At 38.0% G+C, this 27989-nt stretch overlaps 1 protein-coding gene across 2 annotated transcripts; it reads right to left on the reverse strand.

Annotated features, from left to right (window-relative positions):
• Positions 1-14856: 14856 nt before the first annotated feature.
• LOC105043993 (trihelix transcription factor ENAP1) lies at positions 14857-23593 on the reverse strand. Of its 2 annotated transcripts, XM_029264975.2 has the most exons (3): positions 22150-23593; positions 21887-21955; positions 14857-15198 (listed from the first exon to the last, which is right to left on the reverse strand). In XM_029264975.2, exons 1-2 carry the CDS (start codon positions 23012-23014, stop codon positions 21894-21896), a joined length of 927 nt encoding a protein of 308 aa, XP_029120808.1. In that variant the 5' UTR covers positions 23015-23593; the 3' UTR covers positions 14857-15198; positions 21887-21893. The 2 variants fall into 2 exon arrangements, with proteins under 2 accessions (XP_029120808.1, XP_010920067.1); XM_010921765.4 differs by lacking the exon at positions 21887-21955 and having other exon boundaries at positions 22150-23577.
• Positions 23594-27989: the final 4396 nt, after the last annotated feature.

Raw genomic sequence — 27989 nt, forward strand, 5'->3', positions numbered from 1 at the left:
ACCATTAGATCATTGGTGCCGGATAAATCAACTTGTAGCAAAATAATAATTCTTCGAGCTAGTGATGTCAATAAGTTATCACTTTTCTAAGATAGATTTTACTAGATTGTTGTAATTTTTATATGTATATCCCTGAAAGTATAATTTGCATATATGCTCTTTTAAGTTTTGATTTTTGCATATGCCATTGAAAATATTTCCTGAGAAAATAACCCTAACATTCACTTCTGGCACCAGCCACTGGACTAAGTCAAGATAAAGCGAGTTATCTATATTCAATCTTTAATTATTATTATGAATGACCTTGTTGCGATCAGGGGCTCATATGGCTCGATCTTGGCGCCCATTTTGGTGAGATATTATCTGCTTTAGCCTTTAATATGTCAAGATGTCATCTTGGACCCAAGGTCTCTGATATGTTGGGATGCCATTTTGGATCTCACGGTTTTATCCTATATAAAAGATGCCTTGCAAGCGGAGAGAGGTCTCGATCCCATATAAGCTAGAGGCTTCTTGACTCACAATTGATATAGGATTAAAGATATCTTCCTTTCACAATAGTAGCCCCCCAATCAAGAGAGATTGTGTATGCGAGTAAGTGGTCTACCCTTCCTCTAGTACCAATGTTACGGTCCGAACTTGGATGGCTCGATCTTTATGCCTATCTTGATGAGGTGTTGTTCGTTTTAACTTCTAGCATGTCAAGATACCGTCTTAGGCCTATGGCCTCTAGCATATTCGGATGTCGTCTTGGACCTCATGATTTTATCCTATATAAAAGACGTGTTGTCAGAGGAAAGAAGGCCTTGATCCTATATAACCCAAAATTTTTCTTAACTTGCAACGTATATGAGATTAAAGGTACCTTCCTGCTGTAACAAACCCAATTGCCCAAAAACTGAAAAATGGTTCCCGGTCTAACTAAAGGATAAAATTCCTTTTTGCAAATAATAGCTAGACCTAACAGCAATGATGATGGAAGCCAATGACTGCCAATTGTGCCAAAAAAAAAAAAAAAAATCCAATGCCAATCAATGCACATGCAAAGTTGAAAAAATTTGCAAGGATATATATATATATATATATATATATATATATATATATATATATATATATATATATATATATATATATATATATATATATATATATATATATATATATTAAAATAGTATTGCTTAATCGGAACTACCAAAAGCCGACCAATATCCTGATGCAATATGGTAGGTCTTATGTATAGAATAAGTTATTGGGCATTTGAATGCCTCAAGTAGCATGCCAATCAACTCCCAGAATCTAATCCACATCCTTGAGGCTGATAATAGATTCTAGGATTTTGGAATGTTGTCCCGTTGTTTATCATTTATTTGTTGATTAAGATGAATGAACATGGGCAGGAGGGAAGCTAAAGACAAATAAGACCCTCTACTTGGAACAAGAATCCTTCTCTCTCAGAAAGTTTTGTAGGGTGCTCAAATCATTGCTACCCAAGTACTAGCTTAAATCAAATCCCCCTGATTGATTTAGAGAATAAAAAGCTAGATTTCTGGGGCAAAATAAAAGCTGGAATTCCAAGCCCATTGTTGTGACCCGAGGCTACCATTATGCGTAGACAATCAAGGCACCACTAATCTGTGACTGGTAGTCAAGATATCCATAGGTTCATTATGACCCTAAAATATCAACCAAACAGGGATAAGTCTTATGCACGATAGTACGTAGTTATGTTGATCCAAATTTGAATAACGGCTGCTTACTTTTATATATATATATATATATATATATATATATATATATATATATATATATATATATATATATATATATATATATATATATATATATCCTCCTAAATATTTAAATTTACGTGAATATCTTTTTAAAATTGATAATTATAAATATATATCCTCATAAAATATCTATTTTACATATATATTCTTCTTTTTTTTTTTTTTTTGTACATACGTATCCGCACCATCTAACACAAAAAATAATAATAATAATTTAAAATTTAAATGACTAAAATATTCTTATAAGTAGATATGTAAAAAGAAAATTTATAAAGATATATATGTAAATAATAATTTTATGAGGATATTATTACAAATTTGAACCTGTAGAAGGATATACAAGCAAAAATTTTAATTTAATTTTAATTTATTTCATTTAGATGGATTCGGATCCTCTTACTCTATGACGTAGTAATATATTACATAATATAACAACATGATGACAATATTGTATTATATTTTATATATTAAAATATTAAATTATATTTTATTTTTAGACAAGATGGAACGACTATGTCAATTTTATAACAACATGATATATCTTATATATTTTATAAATATATTTTTGATAAAATTTTAAAAAAATATATATAATAAGATTACAAATTCTCATTGTTATGTAATTTTCAAACCTACAACTATATCTATTATGTGTAAATATACAAGCTATCCATCTAATATCAGATTTAGATATTTTTTTTAAAAATATATTATTATATATTAAAAAAAAATGGATGGTTACAATCTGTCTATTTTTTAGATAAAATAATTTTATTCTATCGTTTGATAAAAAGATCTTTTTATCGATATAAGTCAATAAATTAAATATATTCATTATTTTAGTTATGCATATTTATTTTTCTCTACTAAAATAAAAAAAATTAACAAATCAATAGAGGTGTATTACACGCAAAATCGTCTAATTTGAATTTTTTACATGTATGCCCTTTCAAATATTTAAATTTACGTAAATACCCTCATAAATTACTATTTACATATATATCCTTATATATATATATTTTGTACATCTATCTATAAGAATATTTTAGTTATTTTAATTTTAAATCATTAATTTTTAACAGCATTAGATGATATGGATATATATGCAAAAAAAAATTTATAATCACAAACATGTAGATATGAATTTCGAAAAGATATTTATATAAATTGAAATGTTAGGAGGTGTTGGGATATACCGATCGACCCCTCTGCGCCGACGTCCGACTCTACCGATCGGACCGACCGACGGCTCCGATAATGACTGCCGGCAAGGGCTTTCGACGATATCGGATCGAAGGTATGTCGGCCGAACAGACTCATACTGTTTTCCGACCGGCCAAGCGGTCGAGCCCAAATCACCGACCCACTGTCGGGGGTGGCAGTCGACGTCCGACTTCCGCAAGGCACCAGACCAGCTGATGGTGTCCTTGAGCTATCATCCGATGTCTCGACAGCTGAATACCGACATATAGTCGGCCAGCCCATCCAAATACCGTACGACCGCTATGGGCAGTTGTTCTGTCAAGGATATGTGGCATGGCCGCCCTGGGACATTTTCTGCCAAGGACACAGACTAATCCCAGTAACTTGACAGCCCACGGTGATTTGACAACCTCCGGTGATTTGACAACTCCTCAATTGTCTGCACCATTAATGATGGGACCATACCGCGGTCCACTATAAAAATGGGGTAAGGCAACAGTATTGGTAAGCTCTAAGTCCCAAGCTCTTGAGCTCTCTTTCTCTCTCTCTCTCGCTGAGCTCCTGATTTTTCACTGTTAACTAGTCTCCTCTCTGACTTGACCGTCGGAGGGTCCCCGCCGAAGGCATCTCCGATCTGTGAGGATTCTTTCTTGCAGGTGCGCGATGCCGACGATCGGACGATGGAGGGATTGGCCGCAACAAATTTGGCGCACCAGGAAGGGGTGACTCGACAGAGATAAGTCAGCGGGCTCCACAGAGCTCGAAAAATCTCTTGAAACGACGAAAATCAGAGCTTAGCGATCGAGAGCTATCGGATCGGTGAGGCACTCTTCCCGTCGGAAAGAGGCCCCTCCCTCACTTTTCATGGCGGAGCCCAGCTCTCTGCATCCGGTGGTAACTACGGAGGCACAAATCACGGCAATAGTGCGGCAAATGACCATTCTGACGGACGCGGTCAAAAGCCTCCAACAGCAACGGACTCAGTTGCCGCAACCATCGACGGAACAACCTACGACGTACCCTCTACCGTCCAGAAGCGGCCGCCGACGTCCGCGTCAGCTTTCGTCTCCTCCTCAAAAGCAACCATCTCAGCACTCCCATCGAAAGGGGGTGAGACGGCCACGACGCGACATCCATCGGTCTCGGCATTCTTCTCCTTCCCAGTTGGAGCGGGCGAGGAAGGAGCAGCGGCCGCAGACACCGTCCGTCTCATTCTCAAGTTCGTCGGGAGGTTCGACCCCTGGGATCTCTCAACACCGACGGTTGGACGACTACGAACGAAGGTTCGAAAAAATCGACCGTCGACTTGCCCAACTCCAGGTGGATGGTCAGAAGTCTTCGAACGACGTCGACTTCCAGACCACCCAACCTCTCTCTCGATTTGTCCTCGACGAACCGATCCCTAGTCGGTTCAAGATGCCTCACGTGGAGCCTTACGACGGCTCCACCGACCCAGTTGATCATCTGGAGAGCTACAAGGCTCTCATGACGATTCAGGAGGCAACCGATGCCCTCCTTTGCATCGGCTTCCCTGCCACGCTCCGTAAAGCTGCCAGGGCCTGGTACTCCGACCTCCGCTCAAGAAGATCCACTCCTTCAGGCAGCTCGAGCATTCTTTCGTGGCTCACTTCAGTACCAGCCGAAAGTCGCCGCGAACCTCGGACAGTCTTTTCTCCCTCAAATAGGGAGAAAATGAAACGCTCCGATATTTTGTGGCCCGATTCAATGAGGCCACACTTGAGGTCTGGGACTTCAACGAAGATATGGCTATCTCAGCCATGAAGAGGGGGCTAAGGGGGTCCCGATTCACATATTCCTTAGACAAGATCCTCCCCCGGACGTATGCCAAATTGTTGGAGCACGCGTACAAATACATGCGCGTGGACGAAGGAGCTTCCGACCGGCATCTGACCAAAAGTGCAAGCTAAAAGGAGAAGCGGAAGAAAAGTCGGGCTGCTGCTGAACCCAGCAGGCCCCCGACCGATAAGCGGATCTCGCTCCGACGACGGAGCCCGAGATCGCCCCGACGTCAGAGTCCGAGATCGACGCATTGCAGGTATGACTCCTACACTCCTCTCTCTGCTCCTCGTACGCAGATTCTGATAGAGATCGAAGGAACCGAATACTTGCGACAGCCCCCACCTCTGAAGGCAAAGGGTCTCGACTGGAAAAGATACTGTCGGTTCCATCAGGGCCATGGTCACACCACCGAGCAATGCATCCAACTCAAGGATGAAATAGAGGCCCTCATACGATGAGGGTATCTCGAAAAGTACCGAAGGGACCCGTCGGCTCGGTCCCTTCCCGACCAACAACTCCAACCGACTGAAGAGACGGTGAATAATCAGCCTACTGCTGGAGTCATCAACATGATCTCTAGACGACTGGATCGGGGGCCGACTGAAGAGGAGTCAACGAAGAGGCCGCGCCAGGATAATGTAATCATCTTCACAGATGAGGATGCTCAGAGAATCCAAACTCCCCATGATGACGCTGTTGTTGTCTCGACGACGATAGCGAACTATGATGTAAAAAAGATTTTTGTAGATAATGAAAGCTCCACTAATATTTTGTTTTACTCGATCTTTTTTCGAATGCGACTGTCGACCGACCGACTCAAGAGAGTCTCTACGCCCCTAGTGGGTTTTGTCGGGGAAGCCGTCACGGTAGAAGGAGAAATTATTCTTTCCATGACGGCTGGGACCGAACCAAGACAAAGCACCATCCATATGACATTCATGTCGTCCAAGTACCTTCGGCCTACAACGCCATACTTGAAAGACCCGGACTAAACGCCCTCAAGATGATAGTCTCGACGTACCACTTGCTGGTCCAATTTCTAACTAAAAATGGAGCTGGGGAGATGCGCGGGGATCAACAACTCACTCGATAATGCTTCCAAATCTCTACTCAAAGCAATGAATCTAAGGACTCTCTGACGGTCGACAAGTTGGACCAACGGAAAGAGGAGGAGCGGGGTGAACCGGCTGAACAACTGATTTCCATCCTGATGATCAAGAATCCTGAATAGGTCGTCTGGGTCGGGTTGCAGTTGTCTGACCCAGAGCAACAGCAACTGATAGAACTGTTGAAAGCTAACGCCAACGTATTCGCTTGATCGACAGCGGATATGTTCGGTATACCTCCGAAAACAATGACTCACCGACTCAATATCGCCCCAGGCGCAAAGCCGGTGAGACAAAAGAAATGGACCTTCACCCCTGAAAGGCAGAAGGCCATCGACGAGGAAGTGAACAAGCTACTCGAGGCGGGCTTCATCAGAGAAACCACATATCCCGACTGGCTTGCAAATATCGTCATGGTGAAGAAAGCCAATGAAAAGTGGAGGATCTGCATTGACTACACCGACTTGAATCGGGCCTGTCCGAAGGATAGCTTTCCCTTGTCGAAGATCGATCAATTGATGGATGCGACGTCCGGCTATCGACTGCTCAGCTTCATGGATGCCTTTGCCGGGTATAACCAGATCTGGATGGCACCCGAAGACGAAGAGCATACGGCCTTCGTGACCGCCAAGGGCTTCTACTGCTATAAAGTGATGTCTTTCGGTCTGAAGAACGTCGGAGCCACCTACCAACGCCTCGTCGATAAGGTCTTCAAAGATCAAATCGGATGAAACATGGAGGTATACGTGGACGACATGCTGGTGAAGAGTGCACAGGCTTCAGACCATGCCCAAGACTTGGAAAAAACCTTTCGCACTCTTCGACGGCATCGGATGAAGCTGAATCCGACTAAGTGCGTCTTCGGGGTAGCTTCGAAAAAGTTCCTCGGGTTCCTCATTTCTCAACGTGAAATCGAGGCCAACTCCGAGAAGATAAAGGCGATCATCGACATGTGGCACCCGAACACCAAAAAAGAGGTGCAGCAGCTCAATGAAAAAGTCATCGCGCTCAGTCGATTCATCTCTCGATCGGTTGAGAGATGCCTCTCATTCTTCAAAACCCTGAGGCAGACGAAAGACTTTTCTTAGCCGAATGAGTGCCGGCGAGCCTTTGAAGATTTAAAGAAGTACCTAGCTTCTCCGCCCCTGCTTGCAAAGTCAGAGGTCGGAGAAACATTGTACCTTTATTTGGCCACCGCCCCGGAGGCTGTTAGTTTGGTGCTCGTCCGGAAAAATGAGAGCCGAACTCACCAGCCCGTATATTATACTAGCAAAGTGCTCCGCAGGGCTGAAACTCGGTTCTTGAGGGCAGAGAAGATGATATTTGCCTTAGTCACATCCGCGCAATGACTCCGTCCGTATTTCCAAGCACATGCCGTCGTGGTCCTCACCAATCAGCCCCTGAGGGCGATCCTCCACCACCCCGACACGTTAGGACGACCGGTGAAATGGGCGGTGAGGCTAAGCGAGTTTGACATCCAATACCGACCACGACATGCTTTGAAAGCTCAAGTCTTGGCCGATTTTATTACGGAATGCCCGACAGCTGACCAAATGTCGGAGGATGGGAGCTCCAAAGAAGCTGCAGCCCCTGACTTTGACCCCGGGTCAACCTGGGTGTTACATATAGATGGAGCTTCCAATGCCCAAGGGAGCGGGGCTGGGTTCCTGCTCACCAATTTGGAGGGAGTGGTTACCGAGTACGCCCTCCGATTCAACTTCAAAGCTTCCAATAATCAAGCCGAGTATGAAGCGCTTCTTGCCGGCTTGAGAGTGGTGAAGAAGCTCGGAATCGACAGCCTCAGAGTCTTTTCCGACTCCCAACTGATTGTGGGGCAAATCAAAGGTGAATTCGAAGCACGAGATCCGACCATGGCGAAATATCTCCAGAAGGTAAGAGATCTCGTGGCACACCTCGAGTATTTCGAGATCTCCCATATTTTCAGGTCGGAGAATGCTCGGACCGACGTACTCTCCAGGCTCGCGACATCTGCCTACGACACTTTGGGCCGGACACTTATGGAGAGTCTCGAGCAACCGAGCATCGACAGGATTGAGGAGGTGCTACAACTGACGACCGAACCAAGCTAGATGGATCCGATCGTTCAGTACCTGACTGACGGAACCAGCCCCAAAGATTTCATGGAAGCCAAGCGACTCCGGTGGACGGCCTCTCAGATATGATGATGGACGAGCGACTCTACAAAAGGTCGTTCTCCCTTCCCTTGCTACGGTGCCTGGGACCGACGGATGCGGACTACGCACTCAGAGAGGTGCATAAAGGGATCTGCGGGAGTCACCTGGGGGGCAAATCCTTGGCCTACAAAGTCCTGCGGCAAGGTTACTACTGGCCCATCATGAAGAAAGATGCGGTTGACTTGGTTCGGAGGTGTGAGCCATGTCAGAAGTATGCCAACTTACAACACCGGCCCGCCAACCAACTGACTGCCATTGTCGCCCCATGGCCCTTCGCTCAATGGAGGATCGATATACTCGGCCCTTTTCTTCTGATGTCTAGCCAAAGAAAGTTTATAGTTGTCGCAATCGACTACTTCACCAAGTGGGTGGAGGTCGAATCTCTGGCGCAAATCACCGAGCGTAAGATGGAAGACTTTGTCCAGAAGTCCATCATCTTTAGGTTCGGACTACCGCACTCCATCATCATCGATAACGGGTGGCAGTTCGACAACGATGACTTCAGGGAGTTTTGTGCGAGATTTCATATCACACACAGGCTGATCTCGATCGGCCATCCACAGTCCAATAGAGAAGTCGAAGTTACCAACCGAATCATTCTGCACGGGTTGAAAACTCGACTGAACGAAGCCAGAGGTCTCTGGGTCGAAGAGTTGCATTCGATCCTGTGGGCATACCAAACGACGCACTGGGCCCCGATCGGGGAATCTCCTTTCAACCTGGCCTATGGGACCGAGACAATGGTCCCACTAGAGATCGGACTACCATCGAAATTTTGTTCATTGCAAGTTGTAGAATTTTTTTGAAAATATATTCGATCAAGAATCCTCGAGCCTAGGCTCACGGAGTGTGGTTGGAGCAAAGACGGGAGCGGATGGTTTGTTACGTGCACCGAAAGCGTTCAGGTCTGAAAATTTTCGACCTCCGCCGTGCTAAAATTAAAATTCGCTATAGCATATGGTAGAATCTTTAATTTACAATAGGACAAAACTATATAACTTGATTTCTTAGCGGGCAGGGGATGAATTGGCAAATACAACTAGGTATTTTTTTTGAGAGCAACAATGGATCGTTTGTTGAACAGCTTCAATCTTATCTGGAACACTCGGTTTTTGGGGATTTGAAATTTTCTCTCTTTATTTCCCGTCAAAAAACTTCTTATCAAAAAGACCATGAGGTATCTGCCATTAATACATGGAATGCTGGCTCAATATCTTTAGGAATATCAACTTGTTTCTTCCATCCCAACCTAAAGTTTCTAAGAGAATTGAATGAGGGTAACTTGAATTTTTGTGTATGATTTTGATAGACCCAACACCTAACAAATAAGTAATCAGTGGATCCATTCATTTCTCTACGCAGTGCATCCTCCTAAGTCTTTCCTGATCTTCTTTTTCAAATTTGTCCTGGATTTAAATGATTTTTAAGGCTTAACCAATTTTGATCCTCCGAGGGATTGATAGCTTACATAAGGTATTGAAAATGGGACATCACCACCTTTGAAGCATTAGCGGCATTCCAAATAACTTCGTCAACTCTATCATGATGTCGAAAAAGTCCAACGAATAACTTTCTCATGTCATTATATGTCATGAGATACGATTTTTTTTTAAAAATATATTTTATACATCTAATATTAAAAAATTTATAGATTAAAAGGTCAACATAACATAAAAAACATCATAGATGATATCAAGTATTCTAAATAGGGATATAAAGTCAGATTGTTTAAATAGTATGATAGTAAAAAATAACATAATCATTTTTATTTTTTACTGATATAAAAATGATTTCTTGAAATAATATTTTCAGCATCAGTTATTCGAAATACCCATCATTAAGTAGAGCATGACCACTTATTTGCTTTCCATGCATATCCCTTTTCTTTATAGTATTATCAATAATAAGATATTCATCTTCATTTGCTTCAATCTGCTAAAAAAAGTTTAGTCATTAATTATTAAAATAAAATAGATAAATATAATAATCTATATATAAAATAATAGAAATATATCACTTAGAATAATTTTTTTTATTTTTTTATTTTTTAATTTATTATATGCATCATTCGAAATTCGAGACACGATATTAGAGATGTTCAAGGAGTGAAAGGGACCATTAGAATCCAAAAAGTTCACATGGCGTCGATTCGTATAAAGATGGAAATGGGGTAAGAGAACTTTTTTTTTCAATATAAATATGATATACAAAATTATTTTATTTTAATTTTTTTAAAAAAATATACCTCTCTTGATATGCAAAACTTAGGAGATATTTTTAAAATATGAACAGATATAATAAAATAAATAAATAAAATTAAATATTGTTTAAAAATAATGCATCTCATGCATTGCATAGAGGTTATGAGCTAGTTATTTAGTTAAAATTAGTGGATATGAAAAAGAATGACTAAACATACACCTTAATTATCCATTGAAAAAGATTACAAAATTTATGCACGATCGAACTCAAGTTTGTAGGATACTATTCTACCATTAGATCATTGGTGCTGGATAAATCAACTTATAGCAAAATAATAATTCTTCGAGCTAGCGATGTCAATAAGTTATCACTTTTCTAAGATAGATTTTACTAGATTGTTGTAATTTTTATATGTATATCCCTGAAAGTATAATTTGCATATATGCTCTTTTAAGTTTTGATTTTTGCATATGCCATTGAAAATATTTCCTTAGAAAATAACCCTAACATTCACTTCTGGCACTAGCCACTGGACTAAGTCAAGATAAAGCAAGTTAACTATATTCAATCTTTAATTATTATTATGAATGACCTTGTTGCGATCAGGGGCTCATATGGCTCGATCTTTACATCCATTTTGGTGAGATATTATCTGCTTTAGCCTCTAATATGTCAAGATATCATCTTGGACCCATGGTCTCTGATATGTTGGGATGCTATTTTGGACCTCACGGTTTTATCCTATATAAAAGATGCCTTGCAAGCGGAGAGAGGTCTCGATCCCATATAAGCTAGAGGCTTCTTGACTCATAATTGATATAGGATTAAAGATACCTTCCTTCCACAACAGTAGCCCCCCAATCAAGAGAGATTGTGTATGCGAGTAAGTGGTCTACCCTTCCTCTAGTACCAATGTTACGGTCCGAACTTGGATGGCTCGATCTTTATGCCTATCTTGGTGAGGTGTTGTTCGCTTTAACTTCTAGCATGTCAAGATACCGTCTTAGACCCATGGCCTTTAGCATATCCGGATGTCGTCTTGGACCTCATGATTTTATCCTATATAAAAGATGTGTTGTCAGAAGAAAGAAGGCCTTGATCCTATATAATCCAGAATTTTTCTTAACTTGCAACGTATATGAGATTAAAGGTACCTTCCTGCCATAACAAACCCAATTGCCCAAAAACTGAAAAATGGTTCCCGGTCTAACTAAAGGATAAAATTCCTTTTTGCAAATAATAGCTAGACCTAACAGCAATGATGATGGAAGCGAATGACGGGCAATTGTGCCAAAAAAAAAAAAAAATCCAATGCCAATCAATGTACATGCAAAGTTGAAAAGAATTGCAAGGATATATATATATATATATATATATATATATATATATATATATATATATATATATATATATATATATATATATATATATATATATATATATATATATATATATATATAAAATAGTATTGCTTAATCGGAACTACCAAAATCCGACCAATACCCTGATGCAATATGGTAGGTCTTATGTATAGAATAAGTTATTGGGCATTTGAATGCCTCAAGTAGCATGCCAATCAACTCCCGGAATCTAATCCACATCCTTGAGGCTGATAATAGATTCTAGGATTTTGGAATGTTGTCCCGTTGTTTATCATTTATTTGTTGATTAAGATGAATGAACATGAGCAGGAGGGAAGCTAAAGACAAATAAGACCCTCTACTTGGAACAAGAATCCTTCTCTCTCAGAAAGTTTTGTAGGGTGCTCAAATCATTGCTACCCAAGTACTAGCTTAAATCAAATCCCCCTGATTGATTTAGAGAATAAAAAGCTAGATTTCTGGGGCAAAATAAAAGCTGGAATTCCAAGCCCATTGTTGTGACCCGAGGCTACCATTATGCGTAGACAATCAAGGCACCACTAATCTGTGACTGGTAGTCAAGATATCCATAGGTTCATTATGACCCTAAAATATCAACCAAACAGGGATTAGTCTTATGCATGATAGTACGTAGTTATGTTGATCCAAATTTGAATAACGGCTGCTTACTTAAATAAATAAATAAATAAATAAATAAATAAATAAATATATATATATATATATATATATATATATATATATCCTCCTAAATATTAAAATTTACGTGAATATCTTTTCAAAATTGATAATTATAAATATATACCCTCATAAAATATCTATTTTATATATATTTTTTTCTTTATTTTTTGTACATATGTATCCACGTCATCTAACACAAAAAATAATAATAATAATTTAAAATTTAAATGACTAAAATATTCTTATGAGTAGATATGTAAAAAGAAAATTTATAAAGATATATGTGTAAATAATAATTTTATGAGGATATTATTACAAATTTGAACCTGTAGAAGGATATACATGCAAAAATTTTAATTTAATTTTTATTTATTTCATTTAGATGGATTCGGATCCTCTTACTCTATGACGTAGTAATATATTACATAATATAACAATATGATGATAATATTGTATTATATTTTATATATTAGAATATTAAATTATATTTTAATTTTAGATAAGATGGAACGACTATGTCAATTTTATAACAACATGATATATCTTATATATTTCATAAATATATTTTCAATAAAATTTTAAAAAAATATATATAATAAGATTATAAATTCTCATTGTTATGTAATTTTCAAACCTACAACTTTATCTATTATGTGCAAATATACAAGCTATCTATCTAATATCAGATTTAGATACTTTTTTCAGAAGTATATTATTATACATTAAAGAAAATACGGATGGTTACAATCTGTCTACTTTTTAGATAAAATAATTTTATTCTATCATTTGATAAAAAGATTTTTTTTATCGATGTAAGTCAATAAATTAAATATATTCATTATTTTAGTTGTGCGTGTTTATTTTTCTCTACTAAAATAAAAAAAATTAACAAATCAAGAGAGGTGAATTACACACAAAATCGTCTAATTTGAATTTTTTACATGTATGCCCTTTCAAATATTTAAATTTACGTAAATACTCTCATAAATTACTATTTGCATATATATCCTTATATATTTTTCTTTTTATACATCTATCTATAAGAATATTTTAGTTATTTTAATTTTAAATCATTAATTTTTAACAGCATTAGATGATATGGATATATATGCAAAAAAAAAAAGTTTATAATCACAGATATGTAGATATGAATTTCGAAAAGATATTTATATAAATTGAAATGTTAGGAGGATATATATGTAAAAAATTAAAAAAAATAACAGCTAAGATGTTAAGGTTACCTCGGCCATCTGTCTTCGTGCGGACAAGTTTGGATCAATGTACCTCTGCCGTGCGGGCAACTTGGGATTTGATGTGGGCCCGAAACATCAGAGGAATGCGGGTAGCACGGTGCCGTTGGTTGCAGATTTGTTATTTAATTGAAACACAGCATGAATCAGACCTAAAACCGGACACGAACACATACAAGTTCCAGGATTATTTTATGGTTTCATATTTCCACTTAAAAGGATGTCTTTGCGCCACAGGCCATTAAATTGATCACGAGGGCAATTATTTTTACAGTTCTAACGAATCTATGCAATGCAAGATTAAAGGGAAGACAGAGATTAGAAAAGAACGAGAGAGGAAGAGGACATGGGAAGAATTTCACGACGCTGACTGATTTGTGTATTTATGAAAGATAATTTTCCGAGATAAGACCAAAAGAGAACCCAGCGGGGGCAAAAAAAAAAAAAAAAAGGGATCGAAATAACCTCAAAGAAGCAGCAAGATAGGTGTAATAACTTTCCCGCGGACCGATAACCAGCACATTCAGGCAACCACAATTGGGAGCTCCCTCTATAACCTACGTTCTGGAATTCCACAAATTTACAAGCATTAGCACAACCATAGTGATGCATGAAATAACATGAACAAGATTGAGCAGCAATTATTGTTACCATGGACATGCTCTTCTCAAGCCTAGACTTCGGATGATCCAGATACGTTTACTCAAAGCTTCAAAATGCCGATCACATGCCTGACAAACCATCAAAATTGCATGCTCATGGCGGCTCATCATTTAAGGCCCTCACAGGCGTAGTAAACTAGCTGAGCAGATAACGTGACAAAATAAAAGCGAATACGACAGCTGTGCCGTTAACAGGTCTGCTTCGATTTCTCATTTTACTTCCCTACAAATCTAAAGCATCCTAGTTATTAAAAAATAGTGAAAATAATCTCAGATAATTTTAGCAAGTAATTACCGCCCGCAACCAGGCATCTGATGAACCAAACCCCGAGCAAGACCCTCTAGATCAGGGTTCAAATTCATCATTCCATCGGGAACAGGAATTCCCAGGATAAATGATTAATTTCTTTATAAAATGCATATTATTGCCAAATTACCAACCACTCCGAATCATACCTTCTTCAGGAATAAACCCAATTCATCATGAAATTAATGCCCAGTGCAAGGAAACGAACTCCAACAAAAGACATGTCAGTGCCAGGCAATGTCAAGAGATAGCGGCAAATATTAGCAAAGAATGAAATAGTCAATAGCTTACCAAAGGATGAAATGATTAATAACTTGACCTGGTCTAGATAACCTAATATGTTGATAGTCACATTGATCTAAAACCGACAAATAGAAAAACCAGATGTTTGTAATCAGTGATGCTATACAATTTACGTAGTTTTTTCTCTTCTGGTTTCTTATAATTTAAGGAGCTGCCGTAGCTGACAAAAACCTTTCTGGAATAACTGGGAATGATGCGCCAACCCATCAACCACGGTGCAGGCCGTAGATGGCAACGTAGTACCACAAACCTAAACATCCTTCCAGGGACGGCCACCATGCAATGGTGCAACTCCTTCCACTGATGATACTACAAGTAATCTGAAAAATAAGCATAAAACCAAAAAATGGATTAAAAATGCTGTAATAAATCATATTCAAGATTTACATTTTAAACTTACAAATTAATTTCACTATCCCAGTTGATGCCAGATAGACTTGAAGCAAAAAAAGATTTTGACTCTTTAAACAAGTTGGCAACAGTAAATTTAACACCAAACTGCACAATGTAAAGATCTTAAGTTAATTCCAAGTCAAGATACGGTATCATACCAATATAGTTCGATGAGGCCAATTGCATAATAGCTATGCAATTTTAATGCCTACATATGGTGATCCTACCACATCCCAACTATAGTATTTGCTATACAGGTCTATCTCCAATTAGATTCTTTAGTTATTTTTTACATTTTAATTATGTATGATGGGCTATTCTGGCTAGGGGCCTCAAGCCTACGTGTCAAGGGCCAAAACAAGCTTGTCCCTAGCTTAACAATCCTATTGCTGGTCAAATCCACACAAAACTTGCTTAGATCAAGCGAATCATGATCTTGGACATTGAATAACATACCCAGTTCACCAATATGGTTGTACGAAAAATCATATAATAATTTTACATAGTTGTAGCTGGCACCTAGGACATCATCTAAAAACTCACAGTTCAAGTGTGGCATCAGGAAACAGTAAATTGATATCACTTGGCAAGATTGGCGAAAAAAAGAATATGTCTACAAATGCTTGAAAGATTTTCAAGAATACAGGCAGGCCTTGGTGCAATGTTGAGGTGGCTTCATTGTAACCTAGATATCACAGGTTTGGAAAATGGAAACGGTCTCTCTGCATATGGAGGCAAGACTGCATAAATCCGACCCTCCCCAACCCCTGGGGTAGTGGAAGCCTCATGCACTGGGATGTTCTTTTTTACTATAATTTTCAGATGCAAACCATTTTGTATAATCCATACACTATTCAAACTGGTAAGAAGCATATTCCACATTTTTCTTTTTTTTTTGTATGGGCAGATGGCATTTTTTTTTATTTTATGAGAAATCATCAATGATATTTTGTGTTAATCAGACAGAGGTTCAGCTCTAAGCCTTAAAAAAGCCCTGAAAATATTTTTTTTTACTTCACCTTGTAAAAGGCGTAAATGTTGAGCCAATGAAGGCTATTAGTTTCATTTAACAGGATAACAATAAAAGTGGCTTTCCCTCAAATCAATGAGAACAAGATCTTATAAAGATACTCTAAATTACAACAAATTTTGCCATGATAAAACGATCACAAGCATCTACCACTTTGGATTAAAAAAATCACTTTGTAGTGCAATAAATATCATTGATTAAACTCAAATATGTATAACAAATCTCAGTTGATCTTATAATTACAAAGTAGAGCACAATATTGGAGCATATGCAGACTTCACGCCCATAGCAGTTTTAAACTGTAATCTAGTTTAAATCATGCAAAAAATCTCTGCTAGCAAACAGCAGCCCAAAGCCTAAGAAGTCATACAATATTACCACATAGCCCTACATGAATTACATCCAAAATGCTTAAAGATTAGTTTCTGAATCTTTTGACATATAGAAACATTCATTCAGCATTTCCTGGGGAGACATCAGAGCTAAGAATGGTCAGATTCTGGCAAGAGAATCACGTACAAAATGGTTCTGATTTTACAATGGGTTCATGATCTCAGAATCAGCGACAATCGAGCTTTTCTTTAATAAAACGGCAAAGAGTTCTAGAGAAATGCAACACATATCAAAGACACAAAAATGATGTATTCTCAAAAACTTTAATGCAATCACTCAGATGTATGGTTACCCTAGGCAACCTATCACCTGCAAAAAAGGTTCAAGAATGTCAGATGAATGACTTGCTCTATACTTTTAATGCTCTAATACAAGTTACTGCTTCCCACCTCTGTAAAAGCAAGTGTACGAAAGCCAAGATAACATACGCATTCTACCTGGTCCAGCAATATAGATTCAGCTACAATAATAGAGAGCTCAGATTTTTCACTTGTACATCTTTATGGGGTTCTTTCAAGTCTAATTTCGCATTCCAAATGTGGATTCCTCTCTCACTTCAATGGAAAAGAATAAGGTTTTAAATCCCATGGGACGGGACTGTCTCAGTTTTTTCATAGAATGGAACGCGCCGCCGTTCTACCTCCTTCCAACACATGGGATGGTACTCTGTCCCAGTGTCCCATGGGACATGCCGCTGAGACCTGAATCATTGAAAGAGAACACTTTCCTTAAATCAACTCAGGCTAGCTGCAACTAAGTGCTTTAACCTTCATGTAGGCTTCTTGTACTCCATGTTGCATTACATTAAAAGACCATGGCACATACTTATGTTTCAAATTAATGCAGTATGCTGCTGTTCCCAGATTTCCATCCTCTCAAAGCTGTTCTTTAGCGCTTATGTAAATCTTTAAAAAAACTTAAGTTTGTCATAGATCTTATCTCCAACCCACACTTCTTTTTAGAGTTTAAACATGTCAAATCTCTATTTCAACAGACCAAGTTGTAGACATATGTATTTCATTGTAATTGCTAAGACCCACCATTCAACTTTAAAAATCCAAGACTATAGAAAAATCAGCCAAGACCACCCCAAAAATATTGAAGAAGCTTTAGTGACCACTCTCTCCCTCTAGGGATCAAGAAAAATGAATAAATTTCATAAAATGAATTCCATCTTGCAACTTCAGAATACAAGACAATAGCAGAATGTGCCAAAAAAAACCTAAAAACAATTGAAGAAGATCAAGATACCATCTCTCTCTCTCTCTCTCTCTCTCTCTGTGTCTCATGCAGGAATGATTTTCACAAGTGTGCTACCTTTAAGATAACAGTAACTGCTTACCTGATTTACGTGCTCAAAAAGGACCTAAGAAATCAAAGTGCTAGCAAGTAATAGAAGTAATAACCCAAATAGCATTTAAATCACTTGAAATGGTCCATAATGTCAAATTCCTGAAGTATAATATTGAGTGTCGAGCCATTCCTGAAGTATAATTCCTATTCCCTTTCATTCTCCAATTCCATATGCCACTTAAATCATGAGAAATAATATTCATCTTTCCCTCTGTTCATCCTTCCTTTATTCTGGCATCTGATTTCTGTGGTATAAGATAATTTAGTATAAATAGATTTATGCAGCTTTTCAACAAAGAGACAGAAAGCTCTAGCAGGCCCTGTCGCACCATTCTCAACCTTTCAGCACATTATCCCCTCAAGAAGATCTAGAAACATTACTAATCACCTTTGATTTACCAAATGATCATTTATTCAACCTTGTACAGCCAATCACACTCCAAAGAAAGAATATTTTTATGTACTGGTGAGAGCTAGACAATTCAAGATTATTGATCATGCATCATCAGAAGATAGCTTTCACCCTCTCTTGTCAAAATGGAATGTCTAAGCTCATGCTCACATGTTGCTAATGAACAGCCCAGTGTAAGCCCTTTTGATAATATAATAAATCTCTGTGGTTCACTTACAGCACAACATCTGCCTCCCTATGATGGATTAAATGGTACCAGTACCAGGACCCTAACACTCAAGCACAGGTCATTCACTTAGATGAAAACCAATCATAATAAGGTAATAATGCGTGCAAGTGTGTATATCCATGCATATGTACATTTCGCCGCCCACATGCATGCATGCGCACGCGCGCACGTGTGTGGGTGGGTGGGTGGGTGGGTGTGAATGCAGTTCAATTGCTTAAAACAGAAAAGAATTATTTGCTATCATTGAATTGAAAAGAGTAAATCAACTTCGACACAGATAACAATCAACAAGACATGGAAGGAATTAAAAAAAAAAAAAGAAAAAAAAATCACATTTCAAGAATATCATTGTGTTAATACGCCCCAAAAACTGTGATGACATCTCTCATGTGTAACCTGGTTCCTTGAAGTTCTTAAGCACTTTGAAGCTTGGAACACTTCATGTATAAAATGGCACTCATGGACATTTATCTAATCACTAGACATTTGCGCATGCTACGTACGTGATTGTGAAGCCCCCCGTTGAATATGGTCCACAAGAAGACGGACCCACGTGGTAAAGAGGAAGCCCAGTGGACTTGGTAAATAGAGCAACAGAAGATTTTTCTTTTTAAGAGAGTCCATAAGAAGGGACACCATGCATGGAATAAAAAATTGGAGTCGAATACCAAAGTGGAATCGAAACCCAGTGTTCACTTTATAATAGTGGTGTGGTTACCCCTTGTTGACACTTCGCATATTGTAGCAAATATAACACACAAATGTTGATTTATGTCCACAATTAAATTATAAATTCCAAGAGTTTGACAGAATAAGGTTTTCAGATGCCCAAAATCATCCGTAGTAGTATCAATGAAGATTGAAGACTCTTGAAGAGATGGATTCATCGCACCTGTGAGGCCTTCCAATTACCTACTTCCGACTCAAATTAGACTCTTACTAACCCAACTTCTATCAACTAATTAAATTCCAACATCAAAAACACTAAATGAGAACCTTTGCATGAAATGAAAAAATACAAAATGTATGATCCAGTATCACCAAATTATTGATATTTTTCTTCATTGGTGATTCCATTGGCATCAAATTACCTCATCTTGCCTCTTCGAGAAATCTTCTTTGCCATAGAGATTGAGAAAACAGAACATCGGATAACCATCTCTGATATTTCAAATATCCCCGTTTTCCTATTTTAGCTACAAAGATTGGAGCCATTACCGGACACTATTTGACTGTTGAAAGATATCTTATTAACAACAATGAAATGTAAATGATAGCAAAAGAAAAGCAACATTGGGCACCTATTTCTTAGAGCACCCAACCTAACACCCCTTCACTAACAAGTGTGTTCCACCCATGGAGGTTCCACATGTAAGCAAGAAGGAATGAGTTGGGTCTTGTCCAAAATGGATGTGTTCTTTAAGCAAATCCTCCCAGCAAAATCCCAGTGGCTTATATGGTGTCATGTTTTCAGGTATCCATCATAAGTTACTCATAAACACATGTTCATCTCCAATGCAGCATTGGCCTCGAACAAAAGAGCTAGCATGAAGCATAAGGAACAAGCTAATGTAATTTTAGCAAAGTATCCAATAAGTCTAATTTTTTCAGTAGGTTTGGCTGAATTAAGATCATTCTGCCAAATGCCATCAGCAAAATTAAGTACCTTTTAACACCTTGGCAGACAAGGTTTAACTACAGAACTTCAGAAACAGAAGATCAATATGTATGGATATAACTTTGAATAACCTTGACTATCAAGTTTGATTAAATGTATTTCTCACACAAAAGATCCAACATCAGAGCAGGATCAGTACGAAGACAATGAAACCAAAAATTAAGAATGCTGTGATCTTGTGAAATAAGAGATTTTGTATTGTATCCATAGAAAAGAAATTTTTTGTCACTTTTTTTCCATTGAAAAGTTTAGCTGCACATTGTGAATTATAATAGGCATTTGTGGACTGCATAATCATGTGAAATAAGTCTTCTCTCATTCTGTTACTTCTCCTATGGTCCTAGGTCCTACCAAGTGTAAGTATGAGATTCAATGATAAGTTACTCAAATGAAGGAGGTCTCTTCCTACCCAACTAATTTTTAGTGCAATTGGCATGCTCTGGTCATGAAATCGTTAAATAACATGTCAAGGGTCAAAGCAAGGCCTACAAATAGAGGAAAGAAGTGGCAAGGTGTGACAAAAAGGGTTAACATTCTAATCTTATATCACTTAGATGCTTAGCAAGGAGAAAACATGTTGCCACTCACTTAGAATCCCTATCACACAATTCGTGGTGTACTAATTGCATTTTAGAATAATGCGAAATATCAACAACTCTAATTCCATTTATAGTTCAAAAGAAATATTAAATCGTCTTTATAAAATAGCAATCAGGACCAGGATCCTATAATTGCAATGATGGGTTGACCAAAGCACTCACATCATAGTAGTGCAAACAAGCTGACTGACATAAGGTACTCATTTATATGCACAAATTGTTCTTCTACAAACATTATTTGTATGAGAAGTGTCATGTAGCCACCACTGCTACCAAATATTCAAGTCCCAAGAGAACATGTAGAATTTTCATGAGACTTAAAGAACATGAGTAAGGGCAGGAACTTAGCTATCTTCAACTCTTTTCATTAAGCGATTTTAAAAAGCAGGATGCTGACGAGAACCCTCACATCCCCCATACAACCTACTGAACAAATAGACAGGTGCAATCATCAAGCTTTCCAAGTCATTTTAATTCTTAGCCTCTCAGGTGCAGCATCCTGATGTCCAGAGAAGGCAAGAAATAGGGAACCACTTGGGCCCAAGTTTCGAAATACAGCATTATCTACCAGAAAGAGATTATAGGAAGTGTAAGTAAAAACTTTGCATGCTCAAGATCATGCCCAGCAGACCCGAATAAAGATGATAATCGTCCTTAAAACTGAGCATAACCCACATGAAACTTTTTAAAAAAAAAAAAAAAAAAAGTAAGCTTGATCTATCTCAAAATTTGCATAGAATTTCCCAGTCATACCAACAATATAAATCATATGCAAAACCCTAACATAAAACTTATATAATACACCACAATATAGGGAAGGGATGATTGACAAGATCATTAGATCAGCAAATCATTTAGCCATATAGACTCTCCTTGAACAATAACTTGCCAGAAAAAGATACGTGTTCGTTAAACAATCACCTTCGCCTCAACAAAGTAGCTTTCGACTAAACCAGCGCCTCCTCCAATCGATAAATAGAAGCTCATCAACTTTTTTTTAAAAAAAAAAAAAAAGGATACACGAACATAAAAAGAGGAAATTTAAATTCTAACGTTGAAATTAGAAGTCTGAGTGCCCACGATCTCTAAATCAGAACAAAGAAAAAAAAAATCATTCGTCTACTTCATGTACAAAATAGAAACAGAATCAAAAAGAAAAAGGACAGGAGTTCCGAGCTGCTCACCAACATCCGCTCGCTTGGCACGCTTGATCTTCTCGAGCTGAACCTGGGAATCGACAAAGATCTGCATCCGCTGGATCTCCAGCCCCCGGGCAAACTCCATCCGTTGCTTCTCCAGCTCCATCATCTGCCGCTGCTTCGCCCCCTCCACCCTCTCGTAGATCTCAGCAAACCTCATGATCGCCCTCGCCAGCTGCCGGATCCCATCCCCCTCCCCTTCCTTCGCTCCCCTCGACCCCCTTCCGGACCTCGATGACGACCTCGCCGACGATCCCGGGTCGTCCTCCTCGTCATCCTCCACAGCCTCCGCCGCTGCAGCGGCGGCCGCCCTCCGGAAGAACGACGAGTTATCGACAGCGATCGCAGCCACCGGGCGCTTCTCCGAGGGGCGGGCTGCGGCGGCCGCAGCAGCCGCCGCCGCCGCCGCCGTAGCGGCCGGCAGGGGAGAGCCCTTGCGGTGGTAGGAAAGTGGGAGAGCAAGCGGCGGCGAGGGCTTCTTGGCCGGGGCGGAGGATCCGATGAGGGCGTCGAGACGGTCGTAGAAGGCCCACTGGCTCGCCGCCGGGCCATCGGAGGTGGTGATTCGGGCCTTCTCGATCTTATACTTCTTCTTTAGGGTATCGATCCGGTTCTTGCACTGAACGTCGGTGCGGGGGGGCCGGCGGCTGGCGGACGCGCCGCGGCGGGAGTTGACGGCATCAGCTACCTCCTGCCAATGCTTCTGACGAAGGTTACCCCGGTTGAGCTCGAGGTAGCGGTCGCCCCAGGCCTCAACCAGCGCCGAGGTCTCACCCTCGCTCCAGCAGTCCTCGCGGTAGGGAAGCGCCGGGTTCGGCGGCCGTGACGGAGCCGTCTCCCTCCCGTCCATCGGCCGTCAAGTCTCACCGGACAGAGAAGAAATCTCTAGATCTGAGGTCCAAATCGGCTCCCTCTTTCTCGCTCTCTCGCTTCGTCTCGGTTTGACGGTGGGGAAAGGACGGGGGAAGTAAAAGATGGTAGGGTGGTGGGGGGGGGAGCGGCGAGGCGCCGGCTGGAGAGGGGGTGCGTGAGGAGCATGTGCGGGTCGCCGGGGAAGCGCGTGCGCCGACGTTCGCGCGGGGGTGTTTGCTGGCGTCAGCGAAGGGGTAGGGGTCCACCGGATCGGGGGCCATCACCGCCGTTGGTTTGGGGCTGGGGTTTGACGGAAGAACGCGGTGGGAGGGGAATAATTGTAATTTTCGGGAGAGAAAAAGACGACACACCGCCGTTGGTCCGGGAACGGACGGAGGATTTTAACGGGCGAGTGACGAAAACATCCTCGTTCTCGGAGGAGGGGATTGGTGAAGGTAGGGGTAGAATTGGGAGGAAAGGGAAAAGATTGTCTCGACATGCTCGCTATCAGAAGGAGTGGGGAGCTGTTCGCCGTAGGATGAAGCTGGGTGGGGCTCCCCGGCTTTGGTTTGGAAAGCGGCATGAAGGGACGGGGAAGGACTAAAAAGACGGCGGCGCACCCGAAGATGGGAATCGCAAAATGAGGAGGAAACGAGTTCTTGCTTATACCGGTGATATAAAAAGCACGTGAAAGGTAACCAATCCCGCAGTCCCACGTGGGGTCTAGAAGTAACAGGGTCACTCTTTGCGGAGAAATTATTGGTCAGAATGCTTCCATTATGTTGACTTTTGAACATTTAATCAAACATCACCGCATCATTAATAATATTAAAAAATAATAAAAATTAGATTTAAAATAATTAATATCGATTAACTATATATTTTATTTTCATTCATATTTATCAATTAAATGTAAAATTTTAAAATTTTAAATCATCTAATGATATAAAAATATTTTATTGGATGATTTAAAATCTACACAGTAAAATCATCCTAACCAATAATCTTTACTTATTCGAACTTGCATTATTATGTCCTTTTACCTTTTGGACCGATCAACAGAACCATTAGCTGGAGCAGAGAAACTTGCAAGCATGGCATGTTACAGTGGCGCCAATGATGTCAATAAATTATACCATCAATCTTTGTGAAAAGGTTGCAAAAAAAAGTGCAAGCATAAAATGATGGAAAGAATGCCAAACACTAAAAAGCGGGGGAAAAAAAAAAAAAAAAAAAAGACCTCTAGAGAAAGAGACGTCCAACACTAGGTTATAACTTTATTGGACTTTCTAGACATTGCAAATGTACTTACCAATGGCCATTTATAAGAGTGCAAGGAAGTTATGTGTCTATCAAGCCACATATTCATTTTTGACTCAGCTTTGAGTTTCCCCAATTTGTGTCCCAAGTCAAGCTAGGGCTAGCATATGGAGATCCCGTCTAAATAAACTTGTCTTCAATATACCAAACATTAATATTCAGAGTATAAGTTTTGGTACTTTAATTTAAGAATAAATTACAAAAATTCTTCAAAGATAAAGAATAAATTATATTTATACCTAATAGTTAAAAAATCTATTTTTATCTCTCTTAATATTTATTTTTATAAAAAATTTTAAACCATAACTTAACAAAATATTAATCAAATCATTAACCTTAAATGGGATGTATCATTTTTCTATTTAAAGGTATCTTTGACTTTTAAAATGAGAAAAACGGTTTCACTAACGTCATTAATTTAAAACTGAATTTAAGTGTAGATTTTACAAACTATTAGATGTAAATACAATAAATATAAACCCCATGAGAATTTTTAGAATTTATTGTAAATTTAAAATATCTTTTAAATTTTAACGTACTCCTCTAAATGGATCGGACCCGGGCCCGAAGCCTGCGCACACAGAAAGGTCAGGTCAGGACCAAAATTGTTGAACCTCTTACATATGCCCCAGAGTTTTCAACATGTATGGCCAGAGACTGCTTCTTTGTCATCCATGATGGCAAGTCCTAAATAATAGGCTAATATGTACAAGCCCTGATTAACTCCCTTGCCTAGGCAAACTTTGCGGTCATTATATAAGTTCTCAGGGCGCAACTCACATGTTAGTAAAACCACAATAACTTCCTAGATTCATATCTTATAAAAGTAGAAGCATATGTATCAAATCTATGGGATAATAGAGAACATCAATCTCTTAATTACAGTGCCCCGAGCTTCATTATTTGTGTAGACAACTTCAATTGATTATTAGTTGTCAAGTAGATGCTATAAATAAACAAGCCCTAAAAAACACCTTCATAATTTTTTTTTTTTTCTTGGGGAGAGAGCTTTATTTTGCAGCAAAGTCCTAAGGCAGCTCAAATCAAATGAAGTTCAAATATTCACATGCATGCTATCGTCCTGACTTCTGAGATTAATACTCTACCATCTCTTCAAATAAAATCTGGCCACCACCTAAGTTAAGAAGAGAAATCTATCATAAGCATTTAACATACTATTCAAGAAGGATTTCCGACAATATACAAAAATTATATTGCATGGCCTGCCTTTGTCTTTTATCTACAAAACAAAATCATGAATGTAGATTAGTCTTGCATCCTGCACACATATACGAAGTGCTAATTGAATCGGGCCTTGACTTGACTTGGGCATAGTGGGTGAGCTCGAAGCTTATTAAAGGAGGCCCAGGTGGGCCAGGACCCATAGTTGGTCCACCCACCACCATTGTACCGTCGGAAGGGGGTTCCCATGGTGGTTGTAATCTTAGTAAAAAGGCTCCTCCTACGTTTAATATAAGTTTCTATTTGAGAAAGATAATTACAACAGTTTGAGATAATCTGGATATGTTATAAATGATTTTAGGTAATCCAGATATATCACCCAACCAGACAAATAGGTTTTAAGAGATAATCTGGAAAAAATTATCATCTTATGGAACTCTAGCTTCTGTCAACTTTTATAAAACCGACAACCACCAGCAGAAGAGTGCTTCCTTGGACTTCTCCCTCTGTTAACAAAAGTTTGAGATAATGACTTCCTAAAAATGGCATGGAAGAAGAAGGCTGAAAGAGGTGTTCGATTATTGAGTTGTCCTTTGATCTTTGCCTTGAGAATGGAGAAATTATCAGGCAGACCATATCCATGTTGGACCTAGGATGAAATGAATCCACTTATAATTATTTCATCCTGGACCCACGGTAAATTTAGTCCACTAATAATTTCTCTTAGATGTATTATTTAGCATGTATGGTTTGTTGTGAGATACATGCGAGATTCATTTTTGTATTCGAGACACAGTCTATCAAATCTTTCAAAAAATTCTGTATTACAAGTATCTCAATGGACTCATTTGATTGACGAAATGTAGAGAGGGAAAAAGACAGTTATTGAGAAGTAGAGAAGGAGTATTTTATTTGATTGGAGTTTTTAGAAGAGAAAGAGTGAAAAAAGTTTTTTTCATGAGAAATTATTTTTCAAATTTCATAAAAAGTAAAAATCTATGAGAGAAATAGATTTTGGCACCTTCTTTTCATGGGGTAGAAAGTAGTGGTACTTTTTTTTTCTCAAAATATCCTTTATCAACAGTCAAGATTTTTTAAAATATCAATAGATGGTTAAAATAAAATATTGAATAGTGATATAATATTATATTAGTATTATCTTAATATTTATATGAATATAATATTAATATCAATTATCAATATTATATTATTTATTATATTTTAATATTATTTTAATATTTACACTAATATAATATTTTCATTAATATTAATATAATATTTATATTAATATAATATAATATTTATATCTATATTAATAAATTTATTATATTAAATATTAATATTATATTGATATAATATTAATATATATATTAATATTATTAATATAATAAATTATTATGAATCTTCTGTTATATTATAATATATTAATAATATATTAATATTAATATAAAATATAATATTAATATTTATATAAAGTTTAGAAGCAAAAATGTATAGTTTTCTATCTACTAAAGGTCTAATAGATATTTTATATAGTTTTTTTCAGAAAAATGGATGTTCAACTAAATATAAGCTATTCTGTAAAAGTTACTTTTTTATGGTTAATCAAACATATTAAAATTTTATTTTCAATAAGTAATTTTTCTGAAAATAACTTTTTGAGAAGAAAAATTCTTCTCACGAACTAAACGAGTCTAACATGTTTTTGACATATGCTTGCTAGTTAGTTATTTTTTCAAGAAATTTTCTTGTAGAATGGCTTTCTTCATATATATATATATATATATATATATATATATATATATATATATATATATATTAGCAAATTATTTTCTTAGAATGATAAATTATCTAAAAGTCCCATTTTACCCCAGATATATTATGACTGATAAGGAATTCTTTTTGATAAAATAAGATCAATAAATATTGAGTTTATTTATATATTGTGTAAATCAGAATCATGAATAACACAATATCATAAATTTGAGGAAAAAATTTAAGACAAAGCAGGATGATTATCTTTGTTGGACCATAGAAAGTTAACAGAACTATTCTGCTTTTCGATAAATTATATGCTAATGATTTAACTATAAATTATGCTTTACTAAAAAAAAGGGAGTCGTGATGCCATTTTTTTGTTACAATAAAGTGCATTTCACCAAACATCAAGATTTGGATAAAGTTTCGAGCCAAAGAACGCATTTGATATAGCTGAAGAAGAAATTTTCATGAATGAAAACAAAAATGTATAAAATTTTTTAATAATTTGATTAGTAAAATCACATGAGTTTGGTTGGTTTATGTTAGAGGCTACACCTTATTCAATTTTATTTGGTTTCTAAATTTTGGAACCAGGACCGAATAACTTAAGGTTGCAACCAACTCAATTCAACCCAATCAAGATCAGGTTGGTTTGGATTTTATTAGATTAATAATAATAATAATAATAATAATAATAATAATAATAATAA

This window comes from Elaeis guineensis, chromosome 2 (assembly GCF_000442705.2).
Source record: "Elaeis guineensis isolate ETL-2024a chromosome 2, EG11, whole genome shotgun sequence".
Taxonomy (NCBI): domain Eukaryota; kingdom Viridiplantae; phylum Streptophyta; class Magnoliopsida; order Arecales; family Arecaceae; genus Elaeis; species Elaeis guineensis.